At 37.6% G+C, this 20,143-nt stretch overlaps 1 protein-coding gene across 1 annotated transcript; it reads left to right on the top strand.

Annotated features, from left to right (window-relative positions):
• The first annotated feature begins 1,154 nt into the window (after positions 1-1,154).
• Positions 1,155-11,642, top strand: LOC138315326 (GEL complex subunit OPTI-like). Its single transcript, XM_069256260.1, has 4 exons — positions 1,155-1,428; positions 6,433-6,536; positions 8,188-8,317; positions 10,296-11,642. Exons 1-4 carry the CDS (start codon positions 1,306-1,308, stop codon positions 10,338-10,340), a joined length of 402 nt encoding a protein of 133 aa, XP_069112361.1. The 5' UTR covers positions 1,155-1,305; the 3' UTR covers positions 10,341-11,642.
• The last annotated feature ends 8,501 nt before the right edge of the window (positions 11,643-20,143 follow it).

Raw genomic sequence — 20,143 nt, 5'->3', positions numbered from 1 at the left:
AGAAGGAATACTTGAATGTATCCTTTGTGGCTGCGATGTGTCTGTATGCATGGGGATGTGTGTGTCTAGTGCGGGTGTCGACATGTGTTAGGTATTGTTAAGGGTTGATGGAAACGAGGTGGTGTGTGATTTCATATAAGAGGATGAGTCGTGATTGTAGACGGCGTATTTGTAGTGTTGGCTATTGGAGTGTGTATAACATTTCTGGGACTGAGGAAGTGTTATGATATTTGTTGTGTACATATCGTGCTGCTCTGCGTTGAATGTTTTCTATTTGTTGAATTTGGCCAGCATTGTGTGGGTCCCAGATAGAGGAGCAGTACTCTAGTTTGGGTCTGATGAGTGCTTTATATTTGTGTTCTTTGATGTGTAGTGAATTAATTGTGATGTTACGTTTAAGGAAACCTAGTGTTCTGTTTGCATTTGCGGTGATGTTGTTAATGTGTTTGTCATTTTCACTGATTTATTTCGTAATCTTCATTGCCTCAAAATTTGTCATCGGTGCGTGAGATGCTTTCATATGTCGCGTATTAGTCATAAAAAATGAATCCTTTATCAGAAAAGCATTCAATATTCATATCAGTTATTTATTTTCAATCGCCTTTTTCGCAGCGCCCCCCCCCCTGCATGTGACTATGAGTTCCTATCTATTCCTCAATAAATGTATGACGCTGGGGGTTGACAGATTGCATACGGACGCGATATATAATAAGCTTGAACTGGACAATAGTTGATTTATTACATTAAAACTGTGAAAATATTGCAAAATTTACCCTTGTTGTGACAGGCCACGCCTCGTCGATACCAATATCCGGTGTACGAGTACCCACAGCACTGCAGCAGTGATGCTGTACTTATATATAATTATGTGCTTAATACAATGTTTACAGTACATTACGAGTGCTTACAATTAATTATAACTGTATACGAGTAGGATTAATTTTCCAGCATGTTTACAATTTTTACTTCTCTTAAATTACAACAAACTGTTTTGTATGCTTATAATTTACGAAAGCCGGATTTAGATAATTTCACCGTGATCGTTTTACTTTACCCTCTAGTCGGAGTCTGTCGAATGTATTCGAATCCTACTGCAGTCAATCGTTTTACTTTACCCTCTAGTCGGAGTCTGTCGAATGTATTCGAATATATCCTACTGCAGTCAAACATTTTCCAACCGCGTGCATCAAAGTTACGTAGATGCTTTGAAATTACATCAACGTGGAAATTCTATTCCAGCTGAAGTTTCTATTTGTATGATGTTTTAGACATTTATCGAACTATCTATTTCCAGCAAATTTCACCATGTCATCTTCTCCAAAAAAGCGAAATATGGATGGAAAAATTCCGAATGGATCGGCTGCAAACGGCAGTGTGATGGCGACGTTTTCTAAAGCGTTTGTCGCCGAAGCCGCCTGGACCGACAAGGTTGTTGCAAACTTAAATCATAAACTATAGATATTTCTCTACTTAAAAACAACATGTAGGTTCAATATAGTGGTACATATTGTATGCCATTGTCTTTAATTGAACCCAACATGTATCAGGTCGGGGAAAACAACCAATGCAACTTGCGTATTAAACTAGCCTAGCCTATCATAGCCCATTTGGAGTATGGATTTGTACCTTGAAATAGCCAAAATCGCTGACTTCTCAAGCTTTACCAGAACATATTATTTTATCAAATAGCATTAATATCTGCCAAGATAAAGTACAATTTACTTGAAATTATGCAGCAGAAATGTTTCTTCAAGGACGTAGATCCGAAAGATATAATTCGCACAGGGTTTTGGACGAATACGTCGCGAGTGCTTTTGTGTTTGTGCACTGACCGTGACCTTGGGCGATGACTGATTTTCCTTTGGTATCCACCGGCGCAATGTTTGATGTAGCTTGCGGATGAAAAGTTAATTTTAAAGCAATTTTATCTATTTTTAGTAACAAATCCATACTCCAGTGGGAATAATTCACATACCACATGATACCAGAAAACGTTTGTGTGGGAATAATGTCTCCAGTGCTGATTAAAAGTAACTATTTGTAAATTTACCACTGAAATAGCGTAAGCGGGATATCATCATTTGATGTCAATTCATCATAAATAGAAACAATAGTCCCGCACAAACGTTATCGGGTATCATGTGGTAGGTGGATTATTCTCATTGGAGTTAGTTTGCATATAATATGCAAGTCAATGGTTTTTCTTACCTGTGTACTGTGTATAGTCCTATGGATTAAGATGTGACCACAAGAGTTGACGTTCTGTCAATAATATAGCATAAATATATAATAAATACCCCCTATATAAAAACTTAATATACCCTGTAGTATATCATTAGTAAGTCATCATTTTAATGACTTTCTATCACTCGTTATATCCACCTCTAGAATATATCATGACATAGCAAAACTGAAGGCTTTGTGTGCGACAACAGGTTAGCAGATATAGTTTGGTTCTTTGATATTCATAATGTACGTTAAAAGTATGAATAACTGTGGTTGACTGTATGGCTTTGAATTTGACTCCAGCTGTCTGTGTAAATTGTAATCTTCAAAGGAAATCTCTGCATGCCTGTGATCATGATCTGTCAGGTTTTGTTCTCCTGATTGACTGCCTCCAGTTTTACTCTGGGATGGATATTACGACAGTGATAGTAACTCCTGGAATATTGAGGATGGTGGTAAAACAGTGAATTATAGAATTAGTATAATACTGATTATGATGTAAATTATAATTTACAATTTGAATATTAATACTGAAATAAAATAGTACAGATTCAAAGGATCAGTATTATCTAAAAAGATCAAGTTTTATCATCTGCCATCTACAGACAATATTAATGGAATATAATTAATATATATTTATAAATTGTTACTTTATTTGTGATTGATAAAGAACAAATTAAAATTTCATGACTGTTCGTTTGATTTGATTGAAAGTCCTATAGCTACATAACAGCCATGATCATTTAAGGACATGTCGGGGGTTAAAAATAGAGTATCCAAAGGAAAACCACTGAACAGTGTTTAGTACTAAAGTTCAATATTTGTGTTCAAGTACAAGTATGAAATTATGTGAGCATCTATAATTACATGTATCAGTGATTTTTCTCCTTATATAACTGGGGTCAGTAAACGACCCCATTCCCAATGCCAACCCCCCCTATCTTTTTCCCAACAACAATGAAAAATTCCCAAATCGAATTGCTGAGAAAATAAAAAGCTGTCCGTCAACATTTTCTTTAAATCAATACTAGTCATAGAGTTCTCGATGGATACTGACCAAATTTGCCCAGGAACATCCTTGGGGGAAGGAGAACAGAGTTTGTATAAGTTTTGGCTCTGGCCCCCTGGGGGCAGGAGGGGTGGTGTCCAAAAGAGGAAATAGAGGTTGGTCCTTTAAATCGCTACTAGTCATAGAATTCTGCATGGATTGTAACTGATTTTGGCTAGAAACATTGTTTGGGGAAGGGAACAGAGCTTGTATAAGTTTTGGCTCTTACCCCCTGGGGGCAGGAGGGGCGGGGCCCAATAAGGGAAATAGTGGTAAATCCTTTAAATCGCTACTTGTCCTAGATTTCTGCATGGATTGTAACCAAATTTGGCCAGAAGCATCCTTGACTGAAGGGGAACAGAGTTTGTATAAATTTTGGCTTTGACCCCCAGGGGCAGGAGGGGCAGGGCCCAATAGGGGAAACAGGTAAATCCTTTAAATTGCTACTAGTCATAGAGTTCTTCATGGATTGTAACCAAATTTGGCCAGAAATATCCTTTCGGGAAGGGGAAAAGAGCTTGTATAAGTTTTGGCTCTGACCCCTTTGGGAGCAGGAGGGGCAGGGCCCAATAGGGGAAATAGAGGTAAATCCTTTAAATTGTTACTAGTCCTAGAGTTTTGCATGGATTATAACCAAATTTGGCCAGAAGCATCATTGGGTAAAGGGGAACAGAGTGTGTATAAATTTTGGCTCTGTCCCCCAGGGGTAGGAGGGGCAGGGCCCAATAGGGGAAACAGCCTACAGGTAAATCCTTTAAATTGCTACTTGTCATAGAGTTCTACATGGAATGTAACCAAATTTGGCCAGAAAGATACTTGGAGGAAGGGGAAGAGAACTTGTATAAAATTTGGCTCTGACCCCCCCAGGGGCAGGAGGGGCAAGGCCCAATAGGGGAAATGGAGATAATCCTTTAAATTGCTACTAGTCATAGAGTTCTACATGGATTGTAACCGATTTTGGCCAGAAACATTGTTTGGAGAAGGGGAACAGAGCTTGTATAAGTTTTGGCTCTGACCCCTTGGGGGCAGGAGGGGCGGGGCCTAATAAGGGAAATAGAGGTAAATCCTTTAAATCGCTACTTGTCCTAGATTTCTGCATGGATTGTAACCAAATTTGGCCAGAAGCATCCTTGACTGAAGGGGAACAGAGTTTGTATAAATTTTGGCTCTGACCCCCCAGGGGCAGGAGGGGCAGGGCCCAATAGGGGAAACAGGTAAATCCTTTAAATTGCTACTAGTCATAGAGTTCTTCATGGATTGTAACCAAATTTGCCAGAAATATCCTTTGGGGAAGGGGAAAAGAGCTTGTATAAGTTTTGGCTCTGACCCCTTTGGGAGCAGGAGGGGCAGGGCCCAATAGGGGAAATAGAGGTAAATCCTTTAAATTGTTACTAGTCCTAGAGTTTTGCATGGATTATAACCAAATTTGGCCAGAAGCATCATTGGGTAAAGGGGAACAGAGTTTGTATAAATTTTGGCTCTGTCCCCCAGGGGTAGGAGGGGCAGGGCCCAATAGGGGAAACAGCCTACAGGTAAATCCTTTAAATTGCTACTAGTCATAGAGTTCTACATGGAATGTAACCAAATTTGGCCAGAAAGATACTTGGAGGAAGGGGAAGAGAACTTGTATAAAATTTGGCTCTGACCCCCCCAGGGGCAGGAGGGGCAAGGCCCAATAGGGGAAATGGAGATAATCCTTTAAATTGCTACTAGTCATAGAGTTCTACATGGATTGTAACCGATTTTGGCCAGAAACATTGTTTGGAGAAGGGGAACAGAGCTTGTATAAGTTTTGGCTCTGACCCCTTGGGGGCAGGAGGGGCGGGGCCTAATAAGGGAAATAGAGGTAAATCCTTTAAATCGCTACTTGTCCTAGATTTCTGCATGGATTGTAACCAAATTTGGCCAGAAGCATCCTTGAGTGAAGGGGAACAGAGCCTGTATAAAATTTGGCTCTGACCCCCCGGGGGCAGGAGGAGTGGTGTCCAAAAGAGGAAATAGAGGTTGATCCTTTAAATCGCTACTAGTCATAGAATTCTGCGTGAATTGTTACCAAATTTGACCAGAAACATCTTTTGGGGAAGAAGCAAAGAACTGTATAAGTTTTGGCTCTAACCCCCTGGGGGCAGGAGGGGCGGGGCCCAATAAGGGAAATAGAGGTAAATCCTTTAAATTGTTACTAGTCCTAGAGTTTTGCATGGATTGTAACCAAATTTGACCAGAAGCATCATTGGATGAAGGGGAACAGAGTTTGTATTAATTTTGGCTCTGACCCCCCCGGGGGCAGGAGGGGCGGGGTCCAATAGGGGAAATATAGGTAAGTCCTTTAAATTGCTACTAGTAATAGAGTTCTACATGGAATGTAACCAAATTTGGCCAGAAAGATACTTGGAGGAAGGGTAACCAAATTTGGCTAGAAAGATACTTGGAGGAAGGGGAACAGAGCTTGTATAAATTTTTTGCTCTGACCCCCCAGGGGCAGGAGGGGCAAGTCCCAATAGGGGAAATAGAGATAATCCTTTAAATTGCTACTAGTCATAGAGTTCTACATGGATTGTAACCGATTTCTGCCAGAAACATTGTTTGGGGAAGGGGAACAGAGCTTGTATAAATTTTGGCTCTGACCCCTTTGGGGGCAGGAGGGGTGGCGCCCGATAAGGGAAATAGAGGTAATCCTTTAGATTGCTACTTGTCCTAGAGTTCTGCAGGAGGGGTGGTGTAACCAAATTTGGCCAGAAGCATCCTTTGGGAAAGGGGATTAGAGCTTGTATAAATTTTGGCCCTGACCCCGAGGAAATAGAGGTTAATTTGTTACCAAATTTGACCAGAAACATCTTTGGGGGAAGGGAAAAAGAGTTTGTATAAATTTTTGCTCTGATCCCCTTGGGGGAAGGATGTGTGGGCCTTGATAGGGAAAACATTTAAACTCCTTTAGAAAAGAAACAATGAATCTGTATTCAGAACATAACTTGGCATTACATACCAGGTGAGCGATACAGGCCCTCTGGGCCTCTTGTTTAAAAATATTTGAAAAAAAAGAAACAAAAAACCTGATTTCGTTTTATGTAATGGATTCAGCTTATTAATCATAACACGATATAGAAACTTTATGAAAGTGATTTTACCGGGTACCGATAATATTTTTTCTGTTGTTTCAGGATGAGTTCCTTGATGTGATTTACTGGATGAGACAGATTATTGGAGTAATCTTAGGTCTAATATGGGGCCTTCTACCACTCAAAGGATTGATAGGTTTGGTTATGTAAGTAACTAGTCAAGTATGTTTATATTCTCTTCTAACATTTATTAATTATCTTTAGGGGTATTTCTCAAAAAAAGAAAAATGATTCCTAGATGCATGCTTTGAAAACTAAAAGAGCAAGAACAAAAAAGCCACCATAATAAATATTGAACCTGGGGGATGGATGCTTTAATTTATAAATTAGATTTTAAATGGATGTCAAAAGTTAGATCAATTATTTCCTGATGAAGCTATATACAAATGAACATATATATATTTTGTGTTGTTCTTTATTCAATCTCTGCCAGAGTTGCCAAAACAGCGGTTTTCTCTGGCTGATACCAGAATTATGCATTTTGACAATTGACTTATTTGACAGATTCAAGTATAGGTCTGGTGCTACATGCAGCCACATACGGAACGACTTGGGATTTGTGTACAATATTGAGGATTAAAATGGACGCAATTCAAGTGTGCTTTTCTTTGTGGCATTAAAATAGATACACAAGAGAAATGATACATTGATTCATTTGTACATTCTCTGGAATAATATATGGTCTCCTAATCTGAAAAGCAAAGACAACCCCATGGTTTTTGTATCAAACTAATAGTATAGTTACATGATTGAGGATTTTTAGCCCACCATCATCAGATGGTGGGCTATTCAAATCGCTTTTTGTCCGTCGTCCGTCCGTCCATCCGTCCATTCGTCCGTTAACAATTCTTGTTATCGCTATTTCTCAGAAAGTACTGAAGGGATCTTTCTCAAATTTCATATTTAGGTTCCCCTAGGGCCCTAGTTGTGCATATTGCATTTTGGGACCAATCGGTCAACAAGATGGCCGCCAGGCAGCCATCTTGGATTTGATAGTTAAAGTTTGTTATCGCTATTTCTCAGAAAGTACTTAAGGGATCTGTCTCAAATTTCATATGTAGGTTCCCCTAGGGCCCTAGTTGTGCATATTGCGTTTTGGGACCGATCGGTCAACAAGATGGCCGCCAGGCAGCCATCTTGGATTTTGATAGTTTAAGTTTGTTATCGCTATTTCTCAGAAAGTACTGAAGGGATCTTTCTCAAATTTCATATGTAGGTTCCCCTAGGGCCCTAGTTGTGCATATTGCGTTTTGGACCGATCGGTCAACAAGAATGGCCGCCAGTCTGCCATCTTGGATTTTGATTGTTAAAGATTGTTATCACTATTTCTCAGAAAGTATTAAATGAATCTGTCTCAAATTTCTTATATAGGTTCCCCTAGGGCCCTAGTTGTGCATATTTCGATTTTGGACCGATCGATCAACAAGATGGCCGCCAAGGAGCCATCTTGGATTTTGATAGTTGAAGTTTGTTACTGCTGTGTCTCAGAAAGTACTGAAGCGAACTGTCTCAAATTTTATATGTAGTATGTTTGCAAAAGTTTTAAAGCAGAGAAAAGATCCCTCTTTCCATTGTCAGACATAGATTATTCATTGGTGGGCGCCAAGATCCCTCTGGGATCTCTTGTTACATTTTACATTAAGAAAAATGATTATACAAAATCTACCAAACATAATTACATATAAGGTATCATTTATATATACACCCTTACAATTTATGGAATATCAATTTAATGCCATGAGGTTGTTGAAGTCTTTACATACCTCAACTATTAACAAACCTATTTTTTATTTGCAGATTTTTTGCAATAAACTGTGGAGTTATTTATCTATATTATGGAAGTTTCCAAAAAGTTGATGATGAAGAGTATGGTGGACCAACTGAAATACTAAAGGAAGGACTGATGACTTCTTTCTCCACATTTTTAGTAAGTTTGTCCATAGTGAAACAAGGTTTTTAGCCCACCATCATCAGATGGTGGGCTATTCAAATCGCCCTGCGTCCATGGTCCGTCGTCCGTCCATAAACAATGCTTGTTATCACTATTTCTTAAAAACTGCAGCAAAGATTTGGTTCAAACTTCACATGGAGGGTCCCCTTGGTCCATATTTGTGCCATACAGATTTTGTGGCTGATCGGAAAAACAAGATGGCCGCCAGGCAGCCATCTTTGATTTTGGCAGTTGAAGTTTGTTATCGATATTTCTTGAAAACTACTGAAGGGATTTTGTTCAAACTTCACATGGAGGTTACCCTTGGTCCCTTGTTGTGCCATACAGATTTTGAGGCTGATAGGAAAAACAAGATGGCCACCAGGCGGCCATCTTGGATTTTGATAGTTAAGGTTTGATATCCATATTTCTCAAAAAGTGCTGAAGGGATCTTTCTCAAATATAATATGTAGGTTCCCCTAGGGTCCTAGTTGTGCATATTGTGATTTGGGACCAATTGATCAACAAGATGGCCGCCAAGGAGTCATCTTGGATTTTGATAGTTGAAGTTTGTTACCGCTATTTCTCAAAAGGTACTGAAGCGATCTGTCTCAAATTTTATATGTAGTATGTTTGAAAAAGTTTAAAAAGTAGAGAAAAGATCCATCTTTCCATTGTCAGATATAGATCATTCTTTGGTGGGCGCCAAGATCCCTCTCTGATCTCTTGTTGCTAATGCAGGTTGTCAAATGATTGATTGGGTTCCCACGGACTTCAGTTAAAATGCATGGAAATTGGGAAAAAAACCATGCAAATCAAATGGGTTGAGCAAATATCTTGATAAAAATTACGGTATGACAAATGTTTCAAAGTGAAATAAAATCATTGCATTATAAAATAAACTTAGTCATACAAAATCTACAGAATATTTCGTTGAAGTGAAATCCAATTTTTAAAGTCAGATTTGAGTTAAACCTTATTTACCCTTTTAATAAGATCTTGTAAAGGTATACATTAGACTTCTAATTCAAAGACGAAAAAAATATATTGTAAAACTATAGGGGTGATACATGTAGCGCAAATCATGAATTTGATTTTACAAAAATGTAAATTTTGTATTTAATGTTATTAATATTGTCTAGGTATATTGTCTCTTGTCTCTTCATTTTATGTTAGGAGAAGGCTTTTATAAGTTGTAATAATTTTTGCATGATCCCTTTGTCTTTTGTTTTGACAATAAAATATGTTTAACAAAAAAAATCATGAATGGAACCTTCACAATACTCTCTGTGTAGGAAAGACTTTGTTAGCACAGTCATTATTCAGTTGAATGCTTTCAGCTCATAATTGGCAAAATAAATTACCTACTAAAATATATATAGACCTTTACTGTACTTCCTCTCTGAATACCTGTACAGACTACAGTACCACCATATAGTTTATCTACTCACATGTCCAGTTAATTATTGCATTCCATAATTCAATTAAAATCCAAATACATCCAGATTCTTTGAGAAGTATCTTTTTTGTCTTTTCAATAAAAATGTATGTTCTTGCCATTGTTACTGTTACCTGTAAAAGATTCATTATTTCTTTTCAACTTTTAAATTAACATTTTGTAGTGTTGATTATCAATTACAGAATTATTGAAAATTGATCAATTAATAACAATATTGATTGATTGGGTTTTGAAACTGGCACCTCAAGTGGTTGAGGGCTGGTGGTAGTTTTAGTGAAACACCATAATGGCTCTTGCAGTAAAAAAAATTTTTGCAGTGAAAAAACGAATTCATATAAATGTGTTTTTAAGGGTGCATATTTAACGTTCAAAAATGTTCTTCAATCTTTTTATGTGTACCCAGGTAACCATGAAAGAAATGAAAAGAAAACCTCAGTTGAAATTAAAAAGTTAATGAATAAATTAGGTAATAATGATAATCCTTAAAGCTAATTAATATTGCTCTATTTATTCCAGGTCACATGGATTATTCTGTATTCTTCACTACATTCAGACTTATAGCTGTAAACAATTTGGAGATCATCTATGTACCAGTAGATAATGTATTTGTCACCAGATGTGTCATTGATCTTAGCTGTAACTATTCAAGGATTTGGCTATCAATTCACGGATTATATGCAGCCCCTCTAATATGTATTTGTATATTACAGAGTTATTTGCCCTTGCAAATAGGTAACAAATTTTAAGTCATATTTTTGTGTGTAAAATGTCATATTTTTCAGTAAAAACAAGATATTTCTCGTCCACAAAATATTGTACCGTTATATACCATTATACACTGTTTATATATATAATAATATATAATTAATATACTGGTACCTTTCCACAAGGGAGATAACTCTGTAGTATCCAAAGACCAAATAGCTGAGAATGTTGTGGACCAAGGACTCAGCTATAGATATGTGCATTCAACATTGTACATGAAATAGTATTATAATGTATAGACTCAGCTATAGGTATAAGAATTGCATTCAACAAATGATGACATATAGTAAACGTTGATCAGTAAAGTGTCCATGGATCTCTGAATGGTATGACAATGTTATGAACGGATAATTATGTGGATTTTATTCAACATTTCTATGTCATTGTTGACCTGACACTCAAAAAGATATATAATGTATCTAGATTGTATAAAGTAGATATTGTATTCATTTTACTCAGATCTATATATATAAGGACGATTAGTGGCAGCCATGAATTTGTATACTGATTATGCTTTTGACAGAATTGGTATTGCACATATGTACACAACATATTTATTTCAACCCCTATAACGTTGTAAAGGGGAAGTAACGGTGTTTTGTTATCTTGTCTGTCTGTAAAGCCATATCATGCTGTCTATATGTGCAAAGCTTGTGTTTACAATCTTGTTGTACCAAAAAATCACACACCAAGCTACCGGTAGATTAGACTTTGTGATTTATATGATTTATATAGGCATTTCATATTGATGTTGAACTTCTGTGCCAGTTTCACATTGTATTATTTATATAATACACCCATATAATTAACTCAGTACTGTGCTTTGTAGTAGATTGAGTGCAATGGTTTGTATTTGCTCATTAATTATTGTATTTATGAGATCTAAAAATAGTCAAATTTTTCCAATCATGATGCATCATTACGAAGGAAATGGGTCTTTTCCTTTAAAATTTCATTATTGAACCCTATCCCGTTTTATTTTCGCCACTGGTTTTGTGTTACCACCGCGTTATCATTATAACTACTCCACTTCTTTATGAACTGTGTAAACCTTATTACCAGTATGTCTTTTTGTCAGAGTAAAACAGTTGTCAAATATGTCTTGAATTGGTTTTTCATGATTTCTCTGTACTGCCAAAAAGTTAAAATAATGAATGGGAGTTTTTGTAACAAAATGGGCTAGTTCAAATTACAAGCAGTATCGGCCAAATGTTGCACTAGCTAGGTTAAAATAGGTAGAATGACAGCAGATTGCTAACAGTATTGTTAGCTCATGTGGTCAGAAGAGGGAGGGGGGCAAAGTTTGTATAAATTTAGGCTCCGATTCCTCTGGTTCAGGATCTAGGCTCAATAGAAGAAAAGTAGAACTAATCCTTAAAAATTCTTGAGATAATAAACACTTAACCTGTACATTGTTTGGCTTCACAAGCTGGGTGAACAATACAGGCCCTCTGCAATTTATCAGACCATTTTGTTACAATATTGAATTTGATGTTTGCTTCAAATTGTGTATGGCAATGTTACACTGGATATTCATACCATCACCTTGCATCATTAATAACAATGTCCTGGTCAATATAATACCACATCAGCCATATCTGTCGTTGATATAATGCTTGTTTGTTTGTTTGATTACTTTAACGTCCTATTAACAGCCAGGGTCATGTAAGGACGGCCTCCCATGTTTGCGGTGTGTAGCGAGTGTGACGTGCGAGGTGCGTGTTTTGGGAGACTGCAGTATGTTCGTGTTGTGTCTTCTTGTATAGTGGAACTGTTGCCGTTTTTATAGTGCTATATCACTGCAGCATGCCGCGGAGGACACCAAGCAACACACCTCATCTGGTCACATCATACTGACAACAGGCGAACCAGGCGTCCCACTCCATGTTTGCTGAGCACTAAGCAGGAGCAAAAACTACCACTATTATAGACTTTAATGTATCTTGGCCAGGGGACAGAACCCAGAGCCTTCCTCACAGGGGCAAAAGTTCAACTCAAGGCCAATGGTGAGGCGGTGCCAAGGGAGGCATTAGGAAACATAAAGTCAATTAGGATGAAGAGAAAAGATAGGAACCTAAATGCAGTCACCTTTTACGATCATGCAATAGGGGCAGCAGGTACAATTCTAATGCCCTACCTGCAGGGTCAGTGATATAATGCCAATATTGGAGAAACCTGAGGAGGATATATTATACAATTATCGACCTGTATTCAGGTGGATACAGTGATGTATCAACCCTAGTAGTGTTTTATTATATGAAAAAAATGTTTTTACCCCTTTAAAATATTTTCCTTCTTCCGTTCATGCCTGTTATTTTGGATAGAAAACATGCTCGAGCATTGGTATTTTGTTCTATTTCCCTGTCTAGCTTCCACATAAAACTTTGACAGTACACGCTGTGTAACTCTGTCTTCGACAATTTCTCCAATTTGCAGTTTAAATTCTTCTGCAATAAATAATCTCGGAACATCTTCACCACAGATGCTGTTGCTCTTTTTGTACCTTTGGCCTCGTTCGCTGCTAGCAGGTCTAACAATTTGGTTTCATCTATTGTGGCAAAGCAACTGTGACTTGTTGTCGTCCACCATCTCATTGACTAGACGTTATCTAATGACGTCAAATTATATTAAATTTAAAATATAAACTTTATTTATTTTACATCGATTACGAAACAAGTTATACAACTTATGGAAATCACTGTCGATGGCCCGGATGTAAGCGCGCGAGGGATCTTAGTGTGGGAGGAAACCGGAGTGATGTGATCAGGCAGCTGAATCCTAACCTTTTCACGTCCGTGCCGGGGATCGAACCCTGACCGACTTGGTGAAAGGCGAGTGGCTTAACCACTACACCACCCGATCTCCCTATTATTATATTAAATTAACGTCATAAAGTAAGAAAACTCCCGTTATGATTATTGGGGTATGAATCCAAGTCAAACGTGATTATGACGCCACATCTAAAGGGAGTTTCCCTCAATCTATTTTTGACAGAGGTTACTGGATTTGTGAGAGGTATCTGAACTGAGTCCAGTAACCTATTGTGCTTTTCGCCGCTGTTTTCGGGGTTGATATACAGTTGATGAAAATACTTCTGAGAAACATATCGGCCAACTAGAATACAACGAAAAACCAGTCAAATTATCAGATAAAGGAAAAACATGAGTACAATGAATTAACTGGTTTAAGAAAAAAAAAATTCATCAAAGTTGATTCTCAAACAAGGATTCTTAAACTGGAACGAGGAACAGCAAAGCGTGGCATTATCCCCCGCCCCATGCAATTGGTATAAAAACCCAAATACGTCAAAGTAGCTGCTAAGCATTTATTCAGGTATAACTTTTAATGTATGCGAGTATTGGAAAACTGAAGAAAAAAATAACTGCAGGTAACAACAAGAAACTGTAAACTGCAAACACGTTTGCGTGTACAAAAAAATTGTCACACTTAAAGACTCGCACTCCTGTTGAGATTCTTTAAAAGATTTAATTAGAAATTCATTACCATAAATATATAGTCAAATAAAAACGTTCCCTATTTTTTTTTTTTTTTTTTTTTCATTCTATTTGCTGCTCTGGCCTTATGTTTTGCCCAATCAACACACCTGTCCTATCAGTTTGATGGCAAACATGCACACTGGCCAGCTGCTCCGACCACACATGCTGCACTGGCAAGCCAACATGATCTGCTAAACCTATTATATAATTAGGCTCAATGGAAGTGTTCCTGGACTAGCCATGGCCACGCTCTCTGACCAGTGTAACAGACTGGCAGTCCACCCAATGTGTCCAACATGCCAGACAGCCAGATTATTTTACTAACAACTAGATAAACTGGTAGTCTACCTGGCTTCACCAGAGTGGTTTGCCCATTCAGTATCTTGACTGGTTTAGGAATATCCTGGTAAGTTCCTTGGATGACTTCTCAAGTCCTGATCACCTATTGGCAGCCCAGCCCATTGTCTTCAAGGGAACTGGTGGGCTGCTCAGGCCAACCAGATCCACTTGCAACTCTTGAATGAATATTCTAATTAACCAAAATAAAAAAGATGCCAGACTTATCCGAGTGGTCCGATATCCCAGGCCATCTAACAGTCGGTATGGCTTGGCAATGTGCATTCCAGCTTGGCCATCCAGGTTTACTTTTAACCTTAGAAGTGTTTTTTTTCAGGGTGGGGCAAATTTTCCAACCGACACCTGTATCTCAGCATGCCTAGTTGTCAGACACCTGATCGCCTGATCTGCTCTGATAAGCTGAACGGTAACCATTTATGGCACCATCATCAGGTCAGTTTCTTGCACTTCTTCCTCACCAGACCAGACTCCGTGTAGTCAGATTTGACAGTAACACCTCTTTCAAAAGCCATTCTCACAGGGTTTTTTCGTTCACAATAAACAAATCTTTTTAGCAAAGACTCGAGCATTCCTTAGTTACGATCTTATCTTACGAGGGTTATATTCTTGATAATATGTGGTTAGTGTACAAATTATCAAACGTCTTTTTTTCAGGATTAACAGCATGGAAAATGTCATTTAAATAAAGAAATCCTTACACATGTACATAATAATTATGGAGAATTGTCTCCCAAATCAGCACAATCTGCAAAACCCGTGCACAATAATGGAGAATGAGATGTATTGTAGTAAGCGACAACGACGAGTTTATATACAATCTACACCACTACAATCACAGTCACCACAGAAATGTTAAAAGACGGTGAGTCTGTAGATACTTGGGGATATACTGCTACAGTAGCCATGAGGGTTGTCATGGTGGTTTTAGATACTTGGGGATATACTGCTACAGTAGCCATGAGGGTTGTCATGGTGGTTTTAGACTCTGACGCCAGATGCGAGTTGAAGGAAGGATTTTTCATCACATTTAGGACCGAAGTTAAGCTTTGATAAAAATCATATACGGTAGATAGAAATATTGGTTTCATAAACTTTATAACACTGAAATGCATCACAAAAATAAATGTCACTTTCTTGAAGTTATGAACGCCAACGTAATTTAAGATAATCTCTCTAATTCTTCATTGTTCATACAAATGCATCTTTATGGGTTTTTTGTGTGTGTGTTTTTAATACTTATTCACACTGCCAGATAGACTTGCACTAATATCTGTCAATGCGAAAATGTTTTCCGTCAAAAAGATTCACGAAATTTTGTTCTTGGCTCATTGCAAAGATATTTACAGTACAACGCGTTATAACGCAACCCTTACACTGGTTATAACGTATAGCATATATGTGCATAAAAAACTATTCATATTCAAAGTGATTTCGTAACATAACTAAGCAATAACAACTTGCCATATATTAGAAAATGTAATGGGGCGTGTGTTGCTTGCAACACTTACTGTAAGCTTGTTGTATTATAAACCATTCATTGTCGGGGAGAAATAATGTTTATGTTATGCTTCAAAATGTTGTTCAAGCGACATTTTGGAATCGGATAGAAAGAAAAATCTATAACTAATTTCCAGTGGTAATTATACTTTCATGCAGGTTCAGCAAACGAATATTGTCAGAGAAGAAAGGGTCGATAGAATTATTATTATCATCATTTTTTTTAATGTCGTGTATAAGAAAAAGTTGGGAAGGTTAACATAACAATGGTAGGCATCTTACAATACAAGGCTTTAATTATGATGATGGACATACAGGGGCGTAGGAAGCGGGGGGGGGGGGGGGGAATGGGGGGGGCAAACATGTCTTTTTTTCCAGTGGTAATTATACTTTCAAAAAATTTCCCGGGGGAGACCCCGGACCCCAAAACACCAAAATCTCGCGCCTTCGGCGCTCGAAAAAGCATCACCATTGAGGCGTTGCGTTGATATTGCTGTAAATCTGATGAAAATACATATGTTTACAGCGAGTTAACAAAAGAATATAAAACCACATTTAAGAACGAAAAAAGACTTTATTTTGACTAACAAAACAAAATCAAACGTGACAGTAAATTAACAAAATGAAGAATATCCGGATCTCAAACAGATCATCCGGAGCATCAAGCTCGGGGGAAATAAGTCAGTGTAAACCTGTGTCGTGTATGGATCACAGACATGGAAAACGAATAAGATGGAAGGAACTAAACATAGAATTTCATATTCATAAAAAGATCAGTTTAAATTGCAAAGTTATAATAGCATCGTGGAAGTACTAGAGAGAGCCAAATAAGACAGGCTGGCTGATGACAAAGGTCACAGAATGTGGCGGTGCATGATGGTGAGTCGGCATTGGTATGATTCCCAAATGGCAAGCCAAAGACGTGGAGACAAAGAATGACAGCAAGGTGGAAGTCACGGAGAGTGAAGCAAGGAAGGACATCAGAAAACAACAGGAAAGTATGAAGGATAGTTGAGGTCTTCCGTGCCACGAAGCGGATAGATAACTGATCATGGTTATGAGCCAACAGTCTGTTGCGTTCAAACACCCGAACTTTTCTCTATTTCTTAGCATCTGCCTTTGATTTCACAACTTTTGCAGAACCACTTTTGCGATTTTTGATGACCTTTGGTCTTGATCTGCTGTTGGTATTGGCATCCTGAACCTCCTTTTCAGCTTTTTGTATCTGAACCCTGCGCATTTCTTCAGAAGCAAGACAATACTGACTTGCTTGCTTCATCATGTTTTCTGCGGATTCTTTCAGCTGCTTGGCCTCTTCTCTCAGGAGCCTTGCTTCCTTGCCGACCAGTAAGTTGGACTCCCACATCATTGCTTGAGCTTCGTCCATCACCGCTTGTGCTCTACGGTGTATCTGATCAGCCCGTTTGGATTCTTCGCTGACTTTTGGGGCGGGAGGCAGACGGACTTTGTCTCTAGATGGGACTTCGTTCTGTGATTTTGTTCCATGTTTTGGCTTCTCAAGCATATTTTTCTTGGAAGTCTTTTCTCTCTGTGCGTCTGGTGTTGTTTTCTTTTCGGCTTTATTCCATAACTCGCCAATTATCTTTAGCATAGCCTTTGCATCTGCTTTGATTTGTCTTGCCTCAAGTCTGAGTTCCTCGGTTTCGCTCCGAGACATCCGTCTGGCTTCTCTTTCCATCTTCTCAGCCTGGTGTATCAGTTCAGTTGCTTTGATATTCGCCTCACAATATTTCTTTGCTTCCATGTTAGGTGGTTTGTAGTTAAGTAGGTGATGGGGGCACTTTGGTGGACGTCCCTGCCACAACATGAAATTCCGAATATACAATGGCGGGTGATAGCGCAGGAAAGCAGAACTGTTAATGCCCATCGTGTAAATCTTCACAGACAACGTCTTTACAGACAAGTTGCTATGAAGTACTGTATTACGTCATGGGCAATCTGTATTATGACGTAACAAAGAATCAAGACTAGTCGCAATGGGTTATTATGACGTCACGACGACATTGTTTTGCTACTAACATACATTTTGGTATAATTATTTTTTCTTTGTTTTCATACCAAATCTGGCTTTCTGATTGGCCAATTCACACAGTTTGCAAACTTTTTTTTTCATACCCCGATAAAATTTTAAAAAAATAGTGACATTAATGCTTAAAAGCACTTCTTTATTGGATTCCAAAACAGCTGTACTAATTCCTTATGGCATATTCTAATGAAACGCGTTTAGATTTTTTCGAATAATAAAACTAAATATTTCCCTTCTTAAATATAAAAACAACAACATCTAGGTAGTTTCGAAATACATAATCTCTATGATGTCATCGAATATGCCCCTGTCTTGTTTTCAACAACGAAAACAATGACAAATTAAAAAAAATCTCGGTTCCGTTCTCTTGAATCCAGATGTTACTCATGATGAACGCTTCAAAACATGAAATGGACCATTTGTGCTGGTTCGGCTGACCAGTACGGCGCGCTCCGTTTCACACGAACGTGTTCATTGAGCGAACATTCTCGATCAACCTCGCTAGTCAAGGGTATTTACGTAGAGTATCGTACTAAATACCCTTGGCTAGCGAAGTTGATCCTCGATTCTCCAGAGGTTACTTTCACTATCGCTATACATCCCTTGACAATCTCATAGTAAAACTAGAAGCAGTTCATGAGAACAAAATTGACCAATTACAGGCCTTGAGAGATTTTCTTCCAGAGACGTCCGTCTTCAAAGCAACACAGTCATGTACGGCTTTGAAAATTATTAAAGGCCCACTACCTTTCCGAAACGATTTTTGATTTTTGAAATAGGATATAAAACGAGATTGATAATTTTATGGAGTCGCAAAACGTATCAATTTATCGTAAATACTATACATATCATCAACTTCAATTCAAATAAATAAAATTTTGATTTTCACAACGCAGGTCGTCTTATGTTTCCCGCCGTCGTCCTAAATACAGCGCGGTTGTTGACTATCACTGAGTCATAAGGCAAAACAGCAAAATGAATCTTCACTGTTGTATATTACGCAGGAAATCTTTCATAATTATGTTTCGTTTTGTAACCTCATCTAAGGCCATCTACATAAATTTTCTTATGTTATAAATGTTTTTTTAGAAACTTTTAAATTTTGCTCCGGAAAGGTAGTGGCCCGGTCCTTTAGGTACGCGTAGCTTGCATTTTTTTTTATCATACATGTATTGGAGAGTTCCTACCAAATAACAGTACCAAATGCACACAATCTAAACACGAACAAAAACAATCCCAGAGCAATATATTTTCAATGCTTTGTATGAACAATCATACACAGCAAATATCGACATAAAATACAGAGAAATAGAATACTCCTCCAAGACAGGTGGCAAACAATAGTACTTAAAGAGCGATGTTTAACTTGCGATGTATTAAACCAAGGACGTATATGATATCTAATTTATAAATCCTTGATTAAAACAAGTATATACTTGTCTTGTTTTTTATGCTTTATGTGTGTTTATATGAAAACATTTCGAAGAAGTCACTTCATAGTAATTAATGTCACTGTAAACATGTGAAATGAATAACTCTTTGTTTGACTGTGTGTTCTCTCTTTACTGTGTTGTGACTGTAGATATAAATATTATTTTCGGCAATACTGCAAACATTAATTTAGAACTATTCATTGTAAGTATTGTAATTCTCAAAATGTCAATATAATAATAACTTTGTTGGTGAATAAGCTCTTCTTGATTCGTAAGTAAGAAAACTACGGCACATATAATATACATGTATAATATCATTTTTACTCACAATGGTAATATTGCTAAAGATGCTCCACCGCCGACAAATGGTATTTTTTTCACTATAAAAAACAGCAGCAGACGATTTAGTATTTTTCTTTAGTTACAGAAGTTACTAACTTTACACCATTACCATTGAAAAGTTTGAGCTTCTAATTTTATTTCAAGTTAAAAATATGAAAAATAATTAATTGCATCCCGAAAAAATTCCGTGGCACTATATTCTATATGGAATGAAGTACTGATTGCGCATGCACCAAAGGCAAAATGAATTATTTTACATTGTATATTATTTTTTTTTTGGGGTTAATTAGACATATATATATATATATATATATATATATATATATACACGATAAAACACCAATTATTGTTCAAATAATGAATATCATTTATGCTCTGTCCGCGGTGGAGCATCTTTAACCCATATGATGGGCTTTTCAAGTACAT

This window comes from Argopecten irradians, chromosome 2 (genome assembly GCF_041381155.1).
Source record: "Argopecten irradians isolate NY chromosome 2, Ai_NY, whole genome shotgun sequence".
Classification (NCBI taxonomy): Eukaryota; Metazoa; Mollusca; class Bivalvia; order Pectinida; family Pectinidae; genus Argopecten; species Argopecten irradians.
The sequence above is the reverse complement of the archived record's forward strand: the minus strand, read 5'-3'. Positions and strand labels throughout refer to the sequence as shown.

Excerpts from the sequence above, each read along its gene's own strand:
- LOC138315326 (XM_069256260.1), top strand. The coding sequence starts at position 1,306 with ATGTCATCTTCTCCAAAAAAGCGAAATATGGATGGAAAAATTCCGAAT. Across the intron at positions 1,429-6,432 it reads AAGCCGCCTGGACCGACAAG|GATGAGTTCCTTGATGTGAT; the intron begins GTTGTTGCAAAC and ends CTGTTGTTTCAG. Across the intron at positions 6,537-8,187 it reads GGATTGATAGGTTTGGTTAT|ATTTTTTGCAATAAACTGTG; the intron begins GTAAGTAACTAG and ends TTTTATTTGCAG.